The sequence below is a fragment of the Rhinichthys klamathensis genome, unplaced genomic scaffold, assembly GCF_029890125.1.
Source record: "Rhinichthys klamathensis goyatoka isolate OS25496 unplaced genomic scaffold, OSU_Roscu_1.1 h1tg000005l_1, whole genome shotgun sequence".
NCBI lineage: Eukaryota > Metazoa > Chordata > Actinopteri > Cypriniformes > Leuciscidae > Rhinichthys > Rhinichthys klamathensis.
This window is the reverse complement of record NW_026606558.1, coordinates 2,866,936-2,891,780: the sequence shown is the minus strand read 5'-3', so window position 1 is coordinate 2,891,780 and position 24,845 is coordinate 2,866,936. Positions and strand designations below refer to the sequence as shown.

The window sequence follows — 24,845 nt, the reverse complement described above, 5'->3', positions numbered from 1 at the left end:
ATGATTTACTGTCTTGTGTACTATTATGTCTTAGATACTACAGTATGTATTTTATTATAAAACCAACGGTCAATGTAACCCCACCTGTATCGTGTCTCCCATCTAATTAATCCTCATTTAATAACTCACACTTTAGTGTAAATCACCTCCTCTTAGCATGCAGTGTGTGTTTGTTATATCTATCTGAGTATAAATGGACACAAACGGCAAGGCATATGTCTACCCACACTTGAGATAGCGTCATAAATCCTCCCAACAGAGGAATCTCATGCTTAGAAATTCCCCCTTTCTTATTGGTTGAGCCAACCCTGAAAGGTGGGACCTTTCTCAGGCTTTAAATGGCCTCTACACAAGCCCTTCCCTCTCTTGGCCCTCTCTTGTACGTTCGGGTTGCTGTCCTGCGGGGCCACACCAGCCCCCAGACCCCTGGGCAGCAGGCCTTGACTCACAACCAGCCATGTGCTCATTCAGGAGAGAGAGGACTCTCTCAACCACAACAGAATCAAGTACAACCTCAGGAGTTTGGCACAACGTCTTCATTCAATGCAGAAGAAGTCCAGTAGTACTGTACAGTAAGAAAGACATTTCCCTCCCCCGGAAATTAATATTTCTTAGAATTGATAAACCATTAACACAGTGTTCACGGGACGAACAGGTGGATTGATTGTAATATTAATTTTACTACATTAAGTTAATTCTATTAACTGATCCAAATATTCATTATCAATTATAACAAGTTATGATTGATTATTAATATTTCTTTAGAGCTAATTTGCTACACAATGTTGAAAACAGTTGGCCTGCTTAACATTTTTGTGGCAATCGTGATACATTTTTTTTCAGGATTCAGAGCTTAATTTATTTAAATGATATCTTTTGTAACATTATAAATGTATTTACTGTGACATTTGATCAATTTAATGCGTCCTTGGTGGAATTTTTTTTTTTTAATTTCTTTGAATACAATCTTACTGACCGCAAACTTTTGAATGATAGTGTATTCCTGTCATGACAACTCTCTGAGTGTTTTGTATGGTAATGGATATGACAATGTTGATTGTTTGGTCTTGGCGGAATAGATCTGCAGCGGTAGGTTATTGCTGTACGGAACTTGCTACTGCCAGTACATACACGACACGTTGCTATGACCAAGTAAGACATGCTGCTGCTGTACAATATAGCATACATGAATTACCTGTAGCAGATCTATGAAGATGGAGCTGGGGAAGATGAGAGGGTTTCTGAAAGCGCGCTGCAAACACTGTCTAAGGCCCCATCCACACTACTGCGTTTTAGTTTAGAAACGGCTAATTAAAACGAATACGATCTCCGTCCACACCAGCGTTTTAGCTGCGTATTAGAATTGATCTCCGTCCACATTAAAATGACTGAAAACGCGGATCACGTGACCATTCACCAACACTGGGCATGCGCGTGCCGGTGTAAACACAACTTCATTGATAAAATTATCCCACCATGCTCTGGGTTAACCCCAAACCGATGCTCCATGTACGGTCAACGCCGCCGCTGCACATGGGAATTGTCACAGATCGCTCGAATAATAGCTTGACTCCGGCGCATGTAGGCAGTTATAGCATTGTAAAATGCAGAATTTACTTGTACGACAGCTGCTAGCAAAGATATACGCCATGACTGATGACACTGACCCAATCATAGAGCCGAGCGTGAGCCTCTACTACGTCATCGTTTCTAAAGTCCTCCGTTTTGACCCGTCTACACTAAAACGCCTTCCGGAGATTCAGCGTTTCTAAACTTCTCCGTTTTGGGTCTCCGTTTTTTCCAATTTAGTGTGGACGGGAGGTGCAAACGTAGCAAAAGGTCTCCGTTTTTAAACGAAAACGCAGTAGTGTGGACGGGGCCTAAGTATTTGAAAGCTGAGCAGCGACCTCATTGGCTACTGATATAGCAGGAACCAATCAGCTGTACCCTATAGATAATGATGTGATTACAAGCTGATTGAGTTAAGGACCTCAATCATCCTGTGCCATCTAGAGTTTCACGACAGAACTTTATATTTCTTTAAACACATCTACAGAACAGACTGCAACAATGCGTTGTCTAGTTAAATGCAATGCTTAAGTTATTGTATTTGTTTAAAAAATGCAGATGTAACACAATGGCTAAAGACATTCCTCTGCATACCTACATATACCAAAAGTACTAAACTATTACATCAAAGATCTATGGATCATGTTTTGAAGTTTAACCGTAATCTTGAAATTTATTGTTGAATACTATTAACTTATTACACAAATGCTACAGCTTTAAGGGGGATCAATATAGAGGCATGACATTGTTCACCATAAAACCCCTCTCAGAGATGTTGCATCTCTTAATTCATCTACATTTTAGCACTGTTGCTAAAAATATATATATTTTTAATTTACACTAGCCAGCCTCACTGTCCGGCAACTAGTTGACTCCTCCCTACCCCTCTTTTTTGCCTTTCACCCCCCTTACTCACCCCTCACATCTCTTCAACCCCTTGTTACTCTGTCTGAAGCCCAGCCAATGCCTTGGTATCCGTGTATGTGTGTGTGTGAAGCAAGCAGCTTCATTGAAAGAGCACTGTGGCCCCTTGTCTTGTCAGCTCTGGTTAAGAGCCGGACTGGTGGAGGCTCAGCTGTTTTCTGGCGGGATTAGTCCAGTTCAGCACACATCGTGTTTCCCAATGCCTTGCCAGCCCTGGCTCAAGGACAAGATGGGAGTGGGGGCGGGGGTGGGTGTGCACTGCTCTTCCAGGCACGCAAAATGCCTCGACTCCACAGAGACACACAGGTCGAAGAGCTTTCATGGCATGGACATTACTGTGAGATGTTAACAGAATGGAGTGACTGACACAATGTGCTCAGGAGGCCCATGGGAGAAAATGGAATCTGCTCCTGAAGGCATTTGAGAATCCAGAAGAATCTGTATATAAATGCAAAAGCTCTTATTCAGATTATCTTCATTGAACAAAATAAAATAAAACCATCACAAAAACAAAATTACATCATGTCAGTAAAATCAAGGCCCATAAGGAAAGACTTACAGCAGTTAGGGAAGAAAAACACTTTTCCTTCGCAAAGGTGACCCATGATCACCCCCCTAAAGAACCTCCATAGAGATTCTAATTATAGCAGAAATTACAGAAACAAGAGGGAACTCAGATTAGATGATTAAATCAGCCTAAAAAAACTGTGCGTAAAAAGTAAATGAGAAAGGAGTCTGCATGAAATAAATATTCACCCTATCGATTTTCGAAATGCATGTTTGTTTTTTTTAATCTTCCTCCATAGATGTTTATTTTTGGAACAGTTTGTTTTCCATGTAAATGTTAATTCGCTACTTCAGTTTAATTGTGACATTAAGTGACGCTAACAGGCTAGCTTGGGCTTTCTGACATCATCAGTGCTATATAGCTCAGGAGCCCATTATCTCAATACAGTATGACTGGGAGTCAAGATGACATAGTCATCAGATAGAGTAAGTGACATTACTTTGTATTTTTACAGCATCAAACCTAACGAGGACACTGTCCAGCAGATTCTCATGTCCGCCATTTTGATGTCTTTTTTCCAGTCACAAGAGCCATCAAAGGACAAGGACGTCAACTGAAAATTTGAAGCATTCTCGCTTCTACCTGGAGCCACCCAGTATGAGCTGATACAATAACATGTGTACATGCACAGCTCAACTTCAGTCGCTCCGAAACATTATTCATCTTTTTATAATTTCATGTAAATGCTTTAGTGCGACTGAATCGTCTGTGAGAGAAAGCACATAAAAACTGTCCTGATTCGCAGTGATTTTGTTCCTGGTAAGGACATTGTATAAGATGTATATAAAAAATAAAAAACATTTTAATTGTCATATTATTTCTTTGAAGTTTATACTCCCTTTGTAGGATTTAGAGCAGCTTGTACAGTGATGCAGTGCAGAAATCTCCAGCTCCTAACTCACCAAAGACATTTTTTTCTTACTGTTGATCACGCACTCTAAATGTGTGTGAGGTGAAGCCAGCTGATATATCGCGAGCAAATGGTGAAGAGAGTTTACATTTACCCTTAATAGGAAAAGCCTCACCTAACTATCGTAATTCTTCTGAAAGACACAAATATATACACTATATTACTTCCATAAACAGCCAGAGTGAGACTCAGCAGAACAGCACTAGGGCCAGTCACTATCTGTAAAACTGTAAGCTGAGTTGCCCGCTAATGCCTTGTTTATCCCTGATGCACTGACTATGAACCAATGCAGACGTTACGTGCTGCTCACAAAGCTCTAGAGTTCATACTTTAGACATTCTCCGTCACAGTAAATAAGTAAATAAACAAAGTATAATAATCAGTGTTTTGTGTTCAAAAGGTACTTGATAATTATCTTTCTAAACAAGACATTTTAAGCAGTTAATTTTTTGCTAGTTTTCTTTAAGCAGTAATTGATATGCAGATGCATCTGCGCAGCCAACCTTGCACACAAAAATTAAAATCTGGCATCAGTGCAAAAACAGCTTCAAAATATATAATACTAAAAGAAAAGACTCAAAGTAATACTCATATTATAAAATGGACCGTTTTGACTAAAATTAGGATTGGATGAAAAGATCTTGGAAAGATCTACAGTACAGTCAAATACACTATGGCTTTTTTTGGAAAGTAGATCAAGAGTGTAAAGCATCATCACAAATCTCTCGACCAAACAAGGTGAGCTTAAATGATGTTCCACACTGTGACCACAGGAAACTAGGCAATCACAGTGGCCTCGCTGCAATATAATGTGCTATTTCTCTTCAAATTTTCCACTGGGTCATTTCTCACATCTACAGTAATCTCACCCCAAGGGCCATCAAGATCTGGCAAAATCTGTCAATTTTTAGGGTAAGTGCAAGAAATCATTTCTCCATTTGTAATTTCGGAGGCTTAGTGCTGTTCTAAACAGCATCGCTGCAGGCACTGGTGCTGTTACATCCCCAGAAGCATCAAATCCCAAGCTCCCAGTCCTGTTCCATTTTATTAATGGTGCTGGTAGTTCTACCAGTCACCAATTACATCTAAATCCAGAGCACTACAGAACCGCATTGCTCTCCAGCTTCAGCACTGAGCTTGTTTAATCTGCCTGGGGTTGAGAAGGCTTTAACAAATGGGGAGGTACTGAAGGAAGGGGTGGTGAACCTGTTTTAAGCCTGAATGTCATTTTGGACATGCCGTTCATGGGACGGGTCATATGATGCGAAGGAGTCATTCTTGGTAACAAAGGCAAAGATGTCTCTGAGGGTGCTACGAGGAGAAATTCTGAAAAACAAGTCAAAGCGAATTCAGATCAAAACCAAAAGCCCCAAAGCCCTGGCTGATGGGATGAATGCACAGGCATTTCTGAATGAGGCCAGAACTAAAAAATACTGCCATGTCAATTAGGCTGAAATCCACACACGCATGTAGAGACTAGAGTGTTATGGGCCGAGAGTATCCAGGTTTTCTACTGTACATCTGAAACCCCTTCTGTTGCCTTGAATATGGAGTAGCTGTATTTAAAAGCCATTTGTTGTGGCCTTAAATAAGACTCATAAGAATCCAAAGCTATATTCTTTTTAAGCAATGATGATGGACAAATTGCTTCCCTATTCTGTTCTTGGCCATTTTATTGATTAGGATAATTGATTGGCTTGAAGATGTATTGCAGTAATGTAATTCTCAGGGTGCCAATCAACTGCTGATTGTTACCTTGCAAATAATGCCAGTATAAAATGGCATTTATGTTTAAATGACCAATAAAATATAAAAAATAAAATAAATAAAACAAAATAAACACCAATAAGACCACCTCAAGACAGATTTGTGCCTCCATTGAACAAAATAGACATTCCTGTTACCCTTGGGGAGCTTTGTGGGTCGGGTTCAAGTCCACCAATCGATTTTATACTACAATTTTATGCTCTCATTCTTCCATTTTTGTCGGTTTTAAAGAGCACTTTACAGGGTCATTTACTTTAATACGGTGTTGCTAAAGAGCTTAACAGTGGTGGACAGTGCAATTTGGTTCTGGTTTGGCCAATTAGAAAAGTAATTGTAAAAAAACAGTAGGAGGTCTTCATCTCTCGTGTGAACACGAATTGGTTGTCACCACTGTATTCCAGAGGCGTATACAATGTGGGTGTGTAAATATTCATGTGTTGGTCATACTTTCAACAAAACCATTATTCCTTTTAGTCTGCCCAGAGGCAACAAACAACAGAAACCACGAGGAAAACCATCAGTGGTACGGAAATAACAAATAGGAAAATAATGTCATTTTACATTGAGGGTGATCCTGTAACTGTACTGGTCATAAATATTTCATGCAAGCCAGACTGCAACAAAATGGATACATTTTACAAACTGCCGGTGTGACTTAACTTTGTTTAGGTTGCATTTGCATCCACATCCCAACTTAAGCTACTGCTACTGTCAGCAGAAGTTACTGTCAAATATCCATTTCAATGAGACGAAACATGTAATTTTTTTTAAACATGTTTTTTTTTTTTTTTTTTTACCAAATCAGGTACTGGTGTCACCTTCCATAGAACTTGGCAGCACCGGTGTCACTGCTCTGAAATGTTAGTCTGGAGCCCTAATACTGCAATATTTTTATAAAAATGGAATTATATATCTATTTTTCCTTGAATATTTGATGAACAGTGCAAGTCATCGAATCATTCAATATAGAAGTTAAATTGTGATTTTTTTTTTCAATTCAATGTCATCAATTACTTACCCTCACGTCATTCCAAACCCGTAACACTTATGTTCATCTTCAAAACACAAATAAAGATATTTTTGATGAAATCTGAGATTTCTGAGATCCCTCCATTACCATCCACACAACTACCACTTTGTCGTTACAAAACGTTGATAAAAAGATCGTAAAACTAATCCATATGAATCAAACAGTTTAGTCCAAATCTTCTGAAGATGATCAATGTTAAGATGTGAATAAAAATGAGATGCTTCATATGATGAACAGATTGAATTTAGGCTTTTGTTCACATCTTAACATTGATCACCACACATAAACAGAAACTCAACCATACTTGCTTGACGCGTGAGAACAAACCTCATTGGTTCTTGCAGAAGCTCAAACGTGCTGCGTTACACACGAGAATGAACCTCCGAGATTTTGGACTAAACCGCTCAATTCATATGGATTAGTTTCACAATCTCTTTATGAACTTTTTGAAGAGTCAAAGTGGTAGTTTCGTGGACTTTCAATGGAGAGACAGAAACCTATCAGATTAAATTGAAAATAAACTGATTTGTAATTTGAAGATAAACAAAAGTTTTACGGGTTTGGATTGGACCGACATAAATGAGAGTAAATTATGACAGAGTTTGCATTTTTGAGTAAACTAACCCTTTAATGTTTGACACTTTCTTTTAACTTAGCAGGAAAAATACTCTTCTAAATGTCTCATATCATGGCAGAGAAGGTTTAAAAATGACGACTAATTCCAATATTAAAGACGTGTTAGGACTCCATACATCCGCCACTCTATGAAGCTTAAATGAATTGAGTGTAACCTTTGCAACTGCTGAGAGACATTATTCCTTCATGACTGCATTAACCACTCTGATCTCTGGCTGACTAGACTCTCTATGAGGGAATATACCAGCGACTCCATAAAGAAACATTTGTAGAGATTCAGATCAGATATTCTAAAGAGTAACAATAAACTCATTCATCCTCTTTCTCTGTCTCTTCCAATGATGTCAAACAGCTTGTCAGTAAAGCTCTAATGTTATTACAGTACTCAAGGGCAAATATACAGCCTGTCACAATCACACTCTCACATGTGGACTCTCATGTTTAAACACACACGTACACAAAGACTGATGTGTCTGTTGTAATAAGAGCTGGCCATATGCCGAAGACGTGGCCGGCTCGCTAGCCCACTAACGGGGACCATCTGGCTGAGGTGATATTTGTTCCTGATCGCTTTATTTTTGGCTCTCCAATTAAGATCACAGATCTGCTAGAGAGTGACAGCAGCACAGTTTGGGCAAGGGCAGCGCTGGGGAGACACATTCATCATACCCAACTTCATTGATTGGCTTTTAGAACTTTGCCAACACATTTTGCTAGAGAAAGTAAAACTCAGACCACTCATGCTGAGCTGATTGCACAAATAACCTTGCTGAAGCCTGAAACCAGCTAAAACACAGACCTAATATTCAGCTCAGAAGCATCACACCCATTCAAACACGTACCTCCTCAGATTTTTGAGCTGTGCGTTTTGAATGTGACTTCCAAAAAAAGTATTGTAAAAGTATAAGACTGTCTTTGTTTAAAATAATTAAAATCCAAAATTTTGAATTATCAATCCAAAACAATAGATGCTATTTTCCGTAAAAGGAAAATGCATGCTCATCGGCTATCAGGTTCAGTTGCAATTTTGCTTAGTTTACTAAAGCCTACTGAAAAATATTAAGTCTGGACTACAGTCTCCTACATTCTAAATGAAAACTGTAGACTTACATATTTTACCCATATATGTAAAAAACTGAAGATAAAGATACACTATAAAACTACTGACATTAAGTTAAATAAAATTTAAAAAAAGATTCAAAAAAAGATTCAAATATATAAAAAAGTGGGTCGGGACAGTTGAGATTGTGGGGAGAGTGATTCAGTGATTTATTAGAAATGCTCTATCAAAGTGTGCAAAATTACATTTACCTATTATTATTTTTTTTTTATTTTTTTTTTTATTAAAGTTAAGCTCAAATTTACTGTAGGGTCTGTAAACGGTTTAGGATTGTGAAAGGGGTCCTTGGTTTGGAAATGATTGTGATACCAAGTGTACTAGTCCAGGACCACAAACAAGTAGGTGATATCCCTGACATACAACTTGTAATAAAAAAGCAACAGCCTGGGAAACACAAGTAGGTTCTCCTGAGTAAAGATTCACTGAGGTAAACTGATTAACCCAATATATAATTAAAATGCATCAGAAATAATTATATTTGGGATCTGTGTAGATGAGCTGTAAGGCTGGGGAGAAGGGACCCAGGCATCCTTTTACTAAATCCAAGCACCAGAGACATGACATAAAAGAGTCTCAATTAAAATGGAGGCTGCAGTGTAATCTGCTGGGATAGATGTCTGTTAATAATTCTGGAGGGCTCTGCCTCACACAAAATTAATTTACACATCCTATAAATACGCCTACCTTCCCCTCTGATTTTTAGCAATGGTACAGCCAGTCTGCAACAACTTCACAAAGAACAAAAAGAACAAAGACCAAAAAGGACCTAGACCAAAAAGAGCACCCAATATGCAAATATTTTCACATTCAGGATGTTTAAATGTGAATTTACTATATAATGGGAGAACACCCAACTCATATTACTTAGTACTCCCATGGCCACTGTTAGTATATACAATCTATACTAATGTTTTTACCTAAAGTCACTAAATGAAACTGCACAACAATTTATAAAGAAATGAATGGAAAACAGGATGTGGGCATCTTAAGCAGTATACTAAAATATTCTGTATGTCAAACTGGAGTTTATTTTCTCCTTAAACTGCTTATGTTAAAGTCCCCATGAAATCAAAATGTATTCTTGTTTTTATGGAATATTACAGTATTTATTATAAATGATCTGTGGGCTTCATTATTTTTTAAATCTTTAATCAAAATTAAGTCCCCTCCCACTTGCAGCGACATCCATTTTCTTCTCTGATTTCATGTTTATGTGAGAGCGGGACAACCTAGCAAACGACAACAATCTAACAATCCAATCAATTCTTTATGGACAAAATCAAGACAAGCCTAACATTTTTTCTTGTTCGAAAAGCCGCTTCACTCGGATAAACGTCATAATAGGGAAGAAAAGACTGTTGCAGCTTCTGTTTCATGTCGACTTTACATAAAAGCAAAAGTACAGTCCCTTCTACATATTTTTCATCTTTTAAAGGTGTAGTTATTAACATCTTTTATCATTTATCGTTTCACACACAAGTGAAAGATGTATTATGTACACAAAAATAAATCCCTAATGACAATATACAGTTCTCAAAACATGTGCATGCAATACCGAAATGCAGCACATTCAACCACATCATTTGCATCTAAGTTTTATTTGACAATGTATCAAATAATGAACATCTAAAGGGGCTTTACCTTGAAGTTCTATTAGTAAAGCTGTACGTCATTGGCCCTATTTGGATGTGACTAGCTTTCCCCGAGGTAAATTTGTGTTTCACAAAGGTGCTTTGTGAATTAGGAATAGGAATCTCTGTCATTTGCAGTATATTATTATTATTTTTCCTCATCAAACCTCATAACGCTTCCAGATGAAAAATATCCCACCAATACGGTACGAAGCAGTATGAAATAACAGATAGACTGTTTTAGTAGCCTAACTGTAACTTAAATGTTGTTTTGAAAACTAGTCTGAATACTGCTGCTATAGTCTTCTAACAAGGCATTTTTCTTATTTAAATACCAGTATATAAACCCGTTGTTTTTTTCCAGGTCAGCCTTACATTAAGACTATTAGCTGATGATGAGGCTGTTCAGATGAGTTTTCTCTGGATAATGAGTGGGAGCGTGAGCACCACTGGGGCGTTGCCGGGACTGCAGGGAATATTCTGGTGCCAGCACCCTCTCTTTCTTATTCCCCAACTGTTTTCCCTCAATGACACACGCAGAGAAGCCTGCAGACTCATACAAAATAAACTACCAAATACCCCAGTGACAGTTTGCAGAGATAGCATTGAAGGATAAACCAAAACATAGGGCTGCACGATAATGGTTAGGCTGATAATCACTATTTGCTCAAAAATGATAAATCACGATTATTAATCATAATTGTTCTCATTTGAGAAATTTCTTTTTACATTTTACATCAGAATTATTGCACTTTCACAAAAGCACAAATCAAGAGTACGTCAACTCATGCAGGGTTTATTTAACCTCATCTACTGTAGTTTCCTGATGTATTACATTTATCATATAAATTAACACACTTTCTACATTATGAAAACGAATTAAACTTTAAAAAGATTCTCTCAAAAGCTGAAACGTAATTCCAAATTATATTCAGTAATTATGTTCATGTTTTTCGATTAAAACAACACAAATACTTTGTATTGTTGCACAGAGGTTACGTAAGTGCATTTATTCAGCAACCACAACCGTAAACAATACAGTCGAGATTGATGTTTGGAATTACTGTTTGTCACTGCTCACAGATTTACAGTAAATAATACAAGCAGCCTCAGAGGAACACAGACTGGCTGTATTACACTTTCATTTGAGCAGAATATTTCAACGGAGATCGCTAAACTCCAACATACATGTTTGTCTGTGATTATCAGAGCTTTTGTTGCAGTGCAGAGAGAGCACATGCGCATGTTCGCCAGGTTGGGAAGATAGTTAAAACACTAGGTGGAAAAATGCACCCATTTAAGTGTAAAGCTCTGACTGGGAGATTTAAACTGGTGGCATCTGGCAACTCAAAGCATGAAAGCTTGTGGAGGCTTGTTATTAACAATGCAAGATAACAAATGTCAAATAAATTAAAAAGTCAAAATAAATAAACAGCAGGCCAATTATGCTTAATTAATCAAGAGAGGCAGAAATCGTGATCATGATTAAAATACAATAAATCGTGCAGCTCTACTCAAACTAAATACAAAATATGCCAGTTTGCCTCAATTCACGATCTACTGCAAAAAAAAAGCCACCTATGGGATTTCCATTAAGTTTAAAGGAAAAACAAAGCATCATTAATGTGTCTCAATACTTTAAAATCCACTGTTTGTCGACATATTCCCAGTGGCACAGACAGCAATTCATATGAGTGACTGCCCGCATCCAATCAGTTTTGCCTGAAAGAACAGATTTTTCACACACTGCAGCACCCCATCCATAAACTAACTCTTTGTATAAACCAGAAAATATATAATTCAACACTTAATATGCATTAAATTGATTCTGCATGCACATATTTATCATTATAGGAGAAAAAGTAATAGAAATGGCCAGAGAGGAGAGCTGTCGCCAGAGTGTCAGCACTAATGCGAGATAAATCACTTTGAGTGAGAGACGGAAGTGAAAAGCTCTAAATTTAAAGTCATTCCATGAGCAAACACTCCTAATATTGACTGCAATCCTACTGCTCAGTTCTATTTTGGGGCATTTTTGAATATAAATTTGCATGCATTTAGCACGTAGTCTGGTGACATCCAATTGGGTTTGTAGAGTTTTTCACTCGCTTCGTCATGATGCTGCAGTCAAAGCAGAGGGCTTGAATGGCAAAGCCCATCTGTGTCCATCTGGGTGCCAAGCACTGGGCTCACGGCCCTTGCCCACCAGACTGCCATTTATATTATCAGTCATGGTGTGGCTCAGGATGTGTGGAACCCTGGCAAGGTCACACCAACATGTTGGAACTCCTTATGGAACCCATTCCGCTCAGAACGGCAGCCATTTTGCTGTAATGTAGAGGACCATAAGCGTGGCAGCAATGAGATGAGCTGTGTGAGTGAGCTGTGGGGAGCTCTGAATCAAACTAGGATGAATGGACTTTCTGCCACAGGCCATAGCATCATCCACTATTACACTACAAAGAAAAAGGATCCTGGGAGATTTCCAGGACAGCTGCATGTATAGAGACATGACAAGAATGTACATGGAATATGTGTGTCATGTATGCATGGCATATACAAAACATATAAAAATAGACAGCAGCTCCTGAAAATTGACTCCTGTAACAAATTATCACAGAGCGTAGCATAACATATCCAGATACCGGCATTATTCGTGTGTATGGATTTATAGAAAGGCATGAGGCAGATACATGCTCTTTTCCAAAATGACAGAGACAGGATGGTAATACATATACATATTATAAAAACCCAGAATGCATGTTGAATTGAGCAGTGTTATTTTAGTATTATTGAGATACTATTATAACATTTTGAGAAAGCCTTTATTTTTATATTTTTAGTTTTCATTTTAATTGTAGTTTATTTGATCTAATATTTATATTTTATTTTATTCAACGTGATCTCATGAGTATTCATATGTATTTTTACATATGTGTGTGGTTCTTCCACTTGCACTTTACACTGAAACGTACAATATTGACGTATTGACAGCACTAACATGTAAATTATTTACACATGAACAACTTCGTAGGACCACTATCTTCAAATACGATTGACAATTAGCATACAGTTTGGATTGGCGTTATGGTTCTGTTCGGGGCAAGAACTCCCAGCGCATTCATGCAGCCTAGCATGGATAAGAGCAGCAATAACCCCCCTTAGGGTAAACAGAACCAACGTGAATGTATTGCAGATCATCATTAATTAATAAAGATTTTAATGTACAACATAATTGAGAATTTAGTCTGATTTAAGAGGGAATCAGAATGCCAAATCCTGACTGACGAGAGGAGGAGCTGGGGATGGAGAAGGGTAATTAGCTTCTGAGAAACGCGATAGCTGCTGATAATACTGAAGGATTATATATGTATACAGTGATAGCCGTGGTATTCCTATAGGTAGACGTGGATCAGCTGAGAGTCAGCTGATGTGAGCTTGACTAATGTGACCTGCCAGAACTGACACTACGCTTGACATGTCTACGGATAACAATAAATAAATAAAATCATGGCCTTAATATTTTGAAATGTTAACATTACGCTCTTTTTTGTGTGACATCTGCTGTAAACTCATTTCGAAGAACTACATAATTAACATAAAACATTTCTGTAATCGTTTAACTATTATTTATCAAGTAATATTTATTTTATTTGCTGTGGAACAAACGCTTAAATGCTTCAAATGCACATTGAGTCTCGCCTGCTTCGTCAGTATCGTCACAGATTGTGACATGCCGTGTTTCCGTTGATGTGCGTTTAAATGAGAAATGTCCGCCTTCAAAGAGTGGATCGGGATAAGATTTTCAGAGATAACTTAAATTCGGCTTTTTAACCATACAAAACTGTTATACTGCGACTGCAACACAAAGTCATTTGAACTACATTTGGAACCACTTTTGACATTTTTGCAATAAATAAATTAGTATTATTACACTTGTCTATTATGTTTTTCTTTAGAACTACATATTTTTAAGAATGGGTAGGTTTAGAGGTAGGAGTGGGATTAGCAGCTCAAAATATATTTGAAATGCTATAGGTCTATTGTTACTGAAATTGTCATTTTCCTAAACATTTCTGTCCATTACATTTTATTATTTTTATATCCTCTATAAAATGGTCATGTTTAGGTTTGGGGGTAGGGTTAAGGGGTCTAAAATGTATCCATAAAAGGATTAAAAAAGGGCAATTATACAAATATCTATGATATAAAAGATTTGTAAATATTTTACATTTTCTTACCTTTAAAATAATACATAATAATGTTTGTTTAAATGTTGCCCCAATATGTCCATATTGCAAGTTTCAGCATCTATTCAAACGTACAACAATGTACGTTTTGTACTTGTAAATGTACAAATGTACCTACGTATTAACAATGAGACCAGGCTGTTTGATTTCAGCTTCATTTCAATAAACAAAAAAGATTTTTAATAGTTTTTAGTTAACAATAACAACACTGGAGCAGGGTTTAAATATAAACCTAAGATAGCAGATTATAAAATGGTTACAAAAATGTCAACTTATGTTTCACTCAATATTAAAATTATTGCTAAACATAGATTGGTATAATATTGATTATTTTATTATAACAAAATTATTTTTATTTTATTTTAGAATTATAAAATAATCTAACAAATAATATAATAATAACAATACATTTAATAATAAAATAAAAAATAATACATAATATAATCAAATATTTTATAATCAACAATTACATAACAATTTTTCCCAATATTTCTGTCTTTTTATTTTAGGCTTCACATAGTTATCTGAGCAACATGATAGCGTCAAACTCAAATTAAATTTATTGCAACTCAAATCTCTCTATTCTTTTGAGTATGCAATTCACTATGTTTTGGAACCGCGCAATAGTGTTGTACTCTTTGAGGGGGTGTGGCCCACTTCTCATTCTGGTCACACACACTGCGTGTATGGTCACATGAGATTGTTGCCTCTTTGGTGCTGTGCAGAGTGCATGCGAGTGACATTGCCCATGGACACAGACTTGTGGAATGCATTGAGAGAGAGAGAGACGAAACAAGAGGTTGTCATGGCAACAGGGCCAGATTGGTGAGAGAGAAGAGGAGATATGAGAAGGGAGATATGAAGGAGAGAGGGTTGTGCCTGTGCATACACAGACGGACAGATCAGTGAGAGAGAGAGAGTGAAAGCGGGAAGCTGAGAAGGTATAAAAGCAAGAAACAGACTGAAAGAGAGAGAGAGAGAGAGAGAAAGAAAGAAAGAAAGGGCAAACAGATCTATAGAGGCTTGGTTGTTCCAATAAAAGCTTCACACTTCAGATTAAAAATGTGTGAGCCAGCTGGCCTCCACAGCCTGAAGGAACAGAGGCCTGAAGAGTTCGTGTGGATGCGTTTAAGTGATCTGTTCTCAATAACGTATACATACTTTATGTACTTACATTTAGTCATTTAGCGATTTACAATGAGGAAAGTGTCATATTGGATCCTCTCTCTATAGCTTTGGAACACATCACATACTGTATACCTCACACATTCTGATCAATTCCACCATTGGCCATAGACAGAACTCAGCCCACATGGAATTGGTGCACAAAGAACTCTGAAGGATCTATGCAGAATTTGCTCAGGGCTGTATAAGAGGAATGTTCCGGGTTCAGTACAAGTTAAGCACTGTTGACAGCATTCGTTTACCAAAAGAATTAAGGTCATTCCTTTTCTTTAAATAAAAAAGGCAAAAATCTGGTTTATGATGAGGCACTTACGATGGAAGTGAACAGGGCCAATCCATAAACGGTTTCAACCGTTTATAGCCAAAAAACAAACAATATGTGTGTGTGACAAAATGATTTTAGCGTGAAAAAATATATATATTAAAATTTCAAAAATGTAATCGCTTAATAACATTTTTGTAAAGTTATATCCAAGTTTACTTGGATATAACTTTACTTTGGGTTTTGCTTTTTTAAATTATTATTATCTTCTTTCTTTTTTTAAAGATAATCAACAAATGCTGTCACAAATGCTGTGGAACTTGTACTGAACCCAGAATAGTCCCTTAACTGTAATATCCCTTTATCTGTTTAAGTCATAATTGTGCCAAATTGTGCTTCTCCCCAACAAAAAACAGCAGAAAATGCAGAAAAGTCAGGTGTAGGCCCAGTAGACACAATCCAACACACTTACAAATTATGCCACATCGCTATCTGTAACCTCTCTTATTCGGTACATAGATCTGATGCCCTTCAAGGCCGGCTTCCTGGGGTGTAACTCAACCTGGAAATGAAGACATGTTCTATTTCTCACAAGAGAAAATATCTCAAATCGATGGATATTTCAGATGACTGTTCCCTCCATAATGATAGCTTTGGTTTGATTAAAGTGAAACATTTCTTCCTGCTAAAGGTCAATGAGTTCATTGACACTGACATTAAAGTGAGAAAGCTTTTGGGAAAGGGCACAATGGGATTATGAGTCTTATATTGTCACTGATAGAATGCATTAGCAGAGGAATCGTAAGATGAAGCTTCCCATCAGCACCAAACCATTTTACTTATGTATTAGGCCGAGGGAAACGATATCTGCTGTGGCTGGAGTCTATCGATGTTTACCACATCTGTTTTCCTTTAGATTAGATTACTGGTTGTGTCTTTAATGCATAGAGTCTTTAATAGAATGATTTTTATTATTATTAAAGGAACATTCCAGGTTCAGTATACCGGTAAGTTAATATCCATTGACAATTGTGGCATAATGTAATCAAAATGCTCAATGTTTCAACAGTATAGCCAAAGATGTAAACAAAATGTGTGTTAAAGGAATGGTTCAAAATTCTGTCATCATTTACTCGCCCTCCAGTTGTTCCGTCTTCTGTCGAACACAAAATAAGATATTTTTAAAGAATTTTGGTAACCAAACAGTTGACGGTAGCCATTGACTTCCATAGTAAGAAAAATTTTTACTATGGAAGTCAATGGCTACCATCAACTGTTTGATTACAGACATTCTTCAAAATATCTTCTTTTATGTTCAGCAGAAGAAGAAAAAAATCATAAATTTTTGGGTGAACTATCCCTTTAACATGAATCATGATTGGAGTTTGGAAGAAAAAACTGTAAAACAACTGTAAAAAATTATTTAAACAGCTCTACAGCTCAAATATTACAATAAGTTTTAACAATAATACAAAAAGGTTTTATAATTACTATATTATATTATTTATTCACTATTGTATATAAATTAATATTATTATAAACTATCTTCACAGTGCATGGCCCCATTTAATCTCATTGCAAGTGCCTCATCTCTATTTTTTTAAGAAAATAAAATAACTGAACCTGGAATATTCCTATAAAAAAAAATGTTTTACCAAATGTAAAAAAGTTTGAAGGTCTCTTTAAAACCATATGTATCCTTACTGAGTTCAATTCATTATAGCTCATAGTTGCACTGCAGCCACAGGAACTATAAAGCTAAGGCTACAAGCCACTGTCATTTACCCATGCCATCTGATTTTCCTGAATCATCTTACACAAAACAGTATATATTTGTCTTCCATAAATGTTCTTCGGTCTTGCTTTAAAGTAAAGTGAAATTACAGCGGACCATACGTGTTTTAATTATAATCCATAAGGTTATAATTACAATGGGAATGCCACTCTTTAATGAGTGTTTCAGCTTATCAGGGTTTGTGTTGTACTCACTTTACGCTCCTTGTCTCCGTACTCCAGCCCCAGTGTGTCCATGGCACGCACGATAGCGGCCAGAGATTGGATGGTGTTGCTGAAGACCACTGGCTTGTACTGCTTCACATCATCACCAGAGAAACCGTCCTCATGGATAATCCTACACACATAACAGAAGCCATGTTAGGGAGCATGCAGTTTGTGTGTGTGTGTGTGTGTGTGTGTGTGTGTGTGTGTGTGTGTGTGTGTGTGTGTGTGTGTGTGTGTGTGTGTGTGTGTGTGTGTGTGTGTGTGTGTGTGTGTGTGTGTGTGTGTGTGTGTGTGTGTGTGTGTGTGTGTGTGTGTGGACTGCTGATCCGCCATGCGGCTGTCCTACCCTGCTCTCAGTATTGATACATTTAAATAAAGTTTACTTTAACGCCATTACAGTTAATTTATGCATAATTTCCAAAGTCAGTGAGTGACAATTAGATGTAACATGATCTAAATCAGAGGCACTCAACTTCATGAGACCAAGAGGATCAAAAACAAATGATGAGATTATAATATTTTTAATGTAAGACTGAATGCTATACCGACTAGATTCGTTTACACAAACATATTTTGCTATTTTAATCTCGTTCAAATCAAGCAATTCAAACATCAAACATTGTGTCACACAAGCTCTGTAAAATATTAACAGAGCAAATGACCTACTGTTTTTCAGCAAATTCCACAGAGAAATTAATCCTGAAATCAAAAAAAAAATGTGTGTTTTTTTCACAATGTTTCTCCTCATTTATTTTTGCTTCCATTCATTGAATATCTTGTGACTACCATAACTAACTTTCTGGGTAAAAAAGGTAGTGGTTCAAGTATTGTTGGCATCTCATATATGCACACACATTATCCATTAGTTTCTTCAACCTATTGGCAACACTCAAACCAAACCAAAAAACAAACACTGCCATCTTAGTAGTTACAGAGATACAAATCCCATCCAGATCAGTATATTTGACAGTAGCTGATTTCACCTTATGTGTCAGTCAGTCAGTCAAAAATAAAAAAAGAGTGTTGCAACATTTTGTTAATCCTGCCAGTACATTATGTTATGCAAAACATTTCGAAAAAGCAATCAAGGACCTGGATGATGCATTCATTCACACAGGCATTCTAGTGATAAATACTTTAGATTCACATTGTCAATAAATATGATATATGAGACGTACAGTCAAGCACACAAATCTTCCTACAACTTTTGAATTAGTATACATTCATAACTACGCATGTCAAAAGCCACATGCCGAGTGCCTTCTAAATGATAAATGCAATTGATGAATGATTAATGATTTTATTAGCTGACTACTACTGTAGCCACAGTATAACCAAATAGCTATTGTCTCTTCATTTTGTGCTACTGAAAAACCAGTGGAAGATGAAGTTTTGTGATGAGGAGGGGGTATTAATCATCATGTTCAGTGGATTACAGCATTAGTTGTGTCTCTATTATCCAACATTGTGTTGGAGTGCAGCGTGTCCTATGTGGACATCCTCCTGATTCCTAAGTTATGTTGTACATTGTCGTGGGTTTTACTTTCTCTTATTAAATGCCTTTTCCCTCACTCACTCTCACATTTAATATTTGAACCTCGTTGCCCATTAGCTACAATAAAATGGTGTCATTTCTGCGTTAGACAGCATGCCGGACTTTGATCTGGGGAAAGTAGAGCATTCAGAACAGCAGCGATGGGTTTCTCACAGAGAATATGACCCCGCTGGAGCCAAACCACAAAGGGGGGCCCCAATGGCAGAAGGTTATTCTGTGGCTAAAACCCCTAATTCAATTGATTTCGCTGAAATTAGGTTTGGACATCTGTCAGTTCTGCAAAACTGAAAGATGGCAAGTCATTTTTAAATCTTGAGGCTTTGACCCCCCTTTTCAAATAATACATATATATTATATGCATTTCTTTAATGGATAATGGCATTGTCTGGCCTGAAAGCGAAAGCCAATGAATTATCACATCAGCGCTCGGCTGGTCTTAGTAAATGGTGTTAGTGCGGCATGAGAAAAGCCAGCCAGACTGGCAAAGCCTGGCATTATTCAGACCCAGACATCACACTGGTTTATTAGACTGGTGCCAGAGAGAGGTGTGATGAAGCATTGTTTGGGGATGATATTTTTGACCACTTGTATGCGCACACACACATAAATATACATAATCCCAGGTGACCTGAGGTCTATCATTAGCTCAGCATTGCACTTAGTTTCACTCTTACTGTGAAATGAATTTAAAATCACACAAAAAAAGCTAAAAAAATCAAATATCTAATTAAAAATCAAATACAATTTATAACACACAAAACTCAGATGAAACTGATTTAAACCGGTTAAACGAGTTATAAAAATGTTTTATAGGATTTAATATATATATATATATATATACATACATATCCATTATGAGCGATTAACAGCTGGTGCTAGCAAACCAATGAAAACCAGTGAGATTGTATGGCCATTCCCAAAATCTCTCTATATGTCTGTCTGTCACTCTCACTCTTTCACTTTTCTCAGATGACCACTAAATAATTCAGGTGATAAAAATAACAAATGTTTAGGGTCTTTTGAAAGTCGCAATATAAATAAGGACATCGGTCTTTGATTCCCGCGGGAGGATGGAAACATTGATCTGTTTCAAACGTGAGACACTGAAAGTAGACTCTCACTCAGAGGGCTCCTATTCCAGTCGACCTGGCAAAGACCAAGGGCCTGACACACACACACACACACACTCATGGAAATTGCCATCTTTGTTGGGACACTTTGTCCCCATTACGTGGGGTATACCTGAAACACACACACACACTGTTTTAGGCCCTGTTGACACCTGGTATTAAGATGCACTATGGTCGATCAGATCACAAGTGGAGGATGCTAAATACAGGTGTAAACGGGGTCTAAAATGTTTTGAGCTTGTCCAGTTTTGACCACTTCCAGAAGTAGCTGTTGATAACGCATTTGATCGGTCGAATGCTTTCGAACAGCCACGAAAGACCGCCTATACCCTTGCCTACTGACTTAATGCGTAAACGTTATGGGAAGCGCGCTAGCCAGACGGGATTTAAACGTTGTCGGGCTGAAGACCCAAGTTTAGTTTGAAGACGAAAAACATAGCAGGCACAATGTTCTCTTAACATTCCTGATCTAACACGCACTCACTTTGTTCGGCGTGATCTTGCAGCTATAAACACATACAATCACATACAAAATTGTTACAATCCGCCCTGAAACTGCGAGACACAAGCGAATGGGGCAAGATAGGGTTTTTGCACCGACATGACAATGCAGCCAGCATGAATGAGCGCTGGACTTGCCAAAAACATGATGAAATATGTTTTAAATAGACTGCAGCAATTACAATTTGGGCAGAACCTGTAGTAAGTCACGTTGTTTCGTTTAGTTATATGTTCAGAATCATGGGAGAAACATGATATACAAAACAATCGTGATTCCTAATTTATCCAGAATCATGCAGCTCTAGTGTTGGGTCTTTTTTTTTTAAAGAAATTAATACTTTTATTCAATGAGAATGCATTAAATTGAGCAAAAGTGACAGTAAAGAAAATTCGGTTTCAAATAAATGCTGTTTTGAACTATTCATCAAATGTGGGTAACAATTTGTTTTTCCTTTGTTAAAGGGTCGCCTCAACACATACATAAACGCAAGTTTTATGAAAGTCTTAATGCAAGCGAAGAACAGTGTATTTTTATTTTTTTTGGTCCAAATATTAAGCTAATATCGTAACACAAGCCCAGCCACTTACATTATGGTAGAAAGTTCACCCTATTGTCAAATGACAAATGAGTAGTAAAAACCACCAGAGAACCTCACAAACATTCCCACACAAGAGCCCCGTCAAACTAAGTTCTAACAGCTTCGGGCATCAAGTTTTAGGACCCACATGAAAAAGATATAATGAAGAGTTGTTACAAGAAGGGAGAAGACGAAGGAGTTTCTTGGAAAGTTTGTGTGAGGTTAACAGTCATTTTCATCTTCTCCTCTCCACTGATAAGGGCTGATCTCTGAAAGCCAGAATGTGGGCGGAGGACATCATTACAGCAACCTTTCCATCAGATGAACTTATTATAGAACAGCTCATTAAAGAAGAGAGAGAACAGAGTGAGAGAAAGGATCATCTCAGATTGGAAAACTTATGGCGTTCATGCATGAAGACTAATTTCCCACATCTCGCGGCTGTCTGTAAGGTATGTGTTTGTGTGTGTGTGTGTGTGTGTCCTGAGAGGTGCAGGATCTGGCCAGCACGAGCTCCTGCTGAGGTTATTACATAATCACGCCAACTGCGCTCTGTGACCTGTAACTTGGTTTGAGTACACTCAATCTTATTCGCACAAAGGGACAAATCATCACGGCATTCATCAGTGTGAAGAGCATGTGCAGTACTACGGATAGCTGAGTGATTCAAATGGTTAATTCAAAATGTTCATGTCATTTAAAACCTGTATAACTTTTTCTTCATGTTGTTCCAACCCCATATGAATTTCTTACTTCCATACAACACAAAAATAATGGTTTAGAAGAATTTCCAAGTTCCCCTTTTCCATACAATGAGAGTAAATGGGGACTGTCAAGCTTTAAAAAGGAAAAAAAAGAACATACCGGTAGTCCACATAGCTTTTGCACTATATTTCAATACTTCTGAAGCCATTTAATAGCTTCTCTGTGAGAAACAGACCTTAATGTTTGTTGATTGTTTGTTTAGTTTTTAGTTAACTAAAATGAAAACTAAAACTTTTAAAAATCATTTTCAGTAAAAAAAAAATTTCAGAAACAAGCGAAAAAAATAAAATGAAAATATATTCTATGAAAAACTTTATTGAAGATTGTAAACAGCAAAAAATAAGTGTAGAGTAAGTAGAAGTACTAAAATGACTAAAACTACATAGAAAATATATTTTAAAAGATTAATAAAAATGACAAAAGCACATTTAATACAATTTTAAATTAAAACTAAACTAAACTGAATACTGAAAATATAAAAATAAAAAACAATTTAAAATATTAATAAAAAATATATATAAGTATGTAAATAATACTAAAACTTTTATTTATTTATTTCATGGTGTTTTATCTTTTTTTTTGGGACCACCATCCAGTTTCACTGTATGAAAAAGAGCAGCATGAACATTTTGCTTTGTAATTTCTATAACATGAAAAGTAATATGAGTCTGGAATGACAATATTTTTGGTAAACTAATACTTAAGGTAAATGTTTTAGGCTGTCTTAATGAATTTAGAATGGTCGAGTGATGCCACAAAGTCAGATGAATGAAGTACACATACATTGTGATTGACAGGACTAAATAAACATGCTCCTCCTGACTTCTTTTGGTTTGGATGGAACTCCATTTATCAGATCAGTGAGGTTAAGAGAAGACGACCAATAGAGCAACTCACCGATCTGAATGTCTACAAGGTTTTATTTTAAAGTAGTGAGGTGGAATGTGATTTAAAGGATCTCAAGAGTCCACACCGGTAGCCAAAATAGAAATACAAAAACTCACGCACACACACACACACATACACACATACACTCAACGGCCCACACTACCTCTTGCTCCTATCTCCCAAAGCTGGCTCATGTCATCTGTAAGAGAATCCTTTGTCCTGATGGTGTTTTTGAGTGCTGTTTCTGTCATCACACTCCGGACATGGCCACTTATCCCACTAAACACCAGGAGGGACATCTATTTATAACAATAATAATCAAGGCTTCGCTTTCTCAATCACACAGAGAGTTTGCAGGTCAACCCTTCCCTGTTAAAGCCTAACATCTGCCCAACATGTAGGCTGCCCATCCCTTCTGCTGTGCGCAGATGTATGCCAGTCATGTTCTATAGGATCAATTCACAGAAGTGCTTGTCAAAGAAAAGGGAAACTACAGGGCGTAATTACAATTATGAAACAACAAGCCGAGTATGATGGGTCTGTCTATCCCTCCCTCTTTCTCTTCCTTCCCTATCATCTCATTTTCTCTCACTCCGCCTTATTTATGTTATGTCAAAAGCAAAACTTTAAGAATAATGAAGAAGGGGTACGTTTTTGAAAAGCAATTACACATGGCTCAATATGTGTGTGTGTGCGCGCGCAATATTTATGTTGCACAGTGAGTTGTTGCCCATGTAGAGCATTCTATACTGATTTGATTGATTAGCCTGAAAATGTGTCACTTTATACCTACATGATGTGACACCCACTCAGCCTTGGTTATATAAGCAGAAATGAAAAGTAATTTCGTAAGTGGAGGAATTTACATTAACATTTTGATGTAAGCTTTTGAATACTACGCACTGATGAATCATACCAGTCATTTATTAAGAAAGTAAACTGGGTCAATTTTAATTTCATGTTGCTTAAAAGCAGGATGATGTTAATACTACCAGACTAGCAGATTACTATGGACTGGTTGTGAATACATAATATTACTCACAGCCAGATATGTTTAGCCATCGTCCTGTACGCTCCCCACGGCCAACCCCCTGATTCACTCCCACTTTTCTTCTGATTCACGGTTCGCAGTAACTCCCCCTCCCCCTTATCTACTCTGGGTCATTTGTCATCCTCTAATTATGGCAGCCATTGTCATCTCCATGGCAACAGAGTGAAGAAAAGAGGGAGGGATTGCATACGGGTACGGTAAATGAAACGAGGTAGCACATTCTTAACATTCGCCAGAGGAACATGCACGCAGCAGCTGAAAGCACCGACCGTTACTTATGGACTATAATTTCACACATCATTCACTGTGTTAAACCATCAGCTGTTCCTGACAAATGATGTTACGTGTGATTACCATAAACGATGGGGCAACATCTGTACTTTTCAGTCAGTAAAAAGGAAGCGGTCACTGCAAAAGCAGAAATGCTCCACTCGGTGTGTGAACAAAAGGCCACAGGCGGAGTCCCTACTGAATCTACAATTATACCTTATTTAAAAGTTGCTTGTGTAATACCCAAGCTCCAT

At 37.3% G+C, this 24,845-nt stretch overlaps 1 protein-coding gene across 3 annotated transcripts in view; it reads right to left on the bottom strand.

Annotated features, from left to right (window-relative positions):
* The window catches only part of gnao1a (guanine nucleotide binding protein (G protein), alpha activating activity polypeptide O, a), a 100,379-nt gene that overhangs the window by 63,962 nt on the left and 11,572 nt on the right, over nt 1-24,845 (bottom strand). For all 3 annotated transcript variants that reach the window (XM_056255280.1, XM_056255283.1, XM_056255273.1), the window contains exon 3: nt 17,842-17,983. In XM_056255280.1, the coding sequence (XP_056111255.1) occupies nt 17,842-17,983 (142 nt within the window). The remainder of the gene's footprint in view (nt 1-17,841; nt 17,984-24,845) is intronic.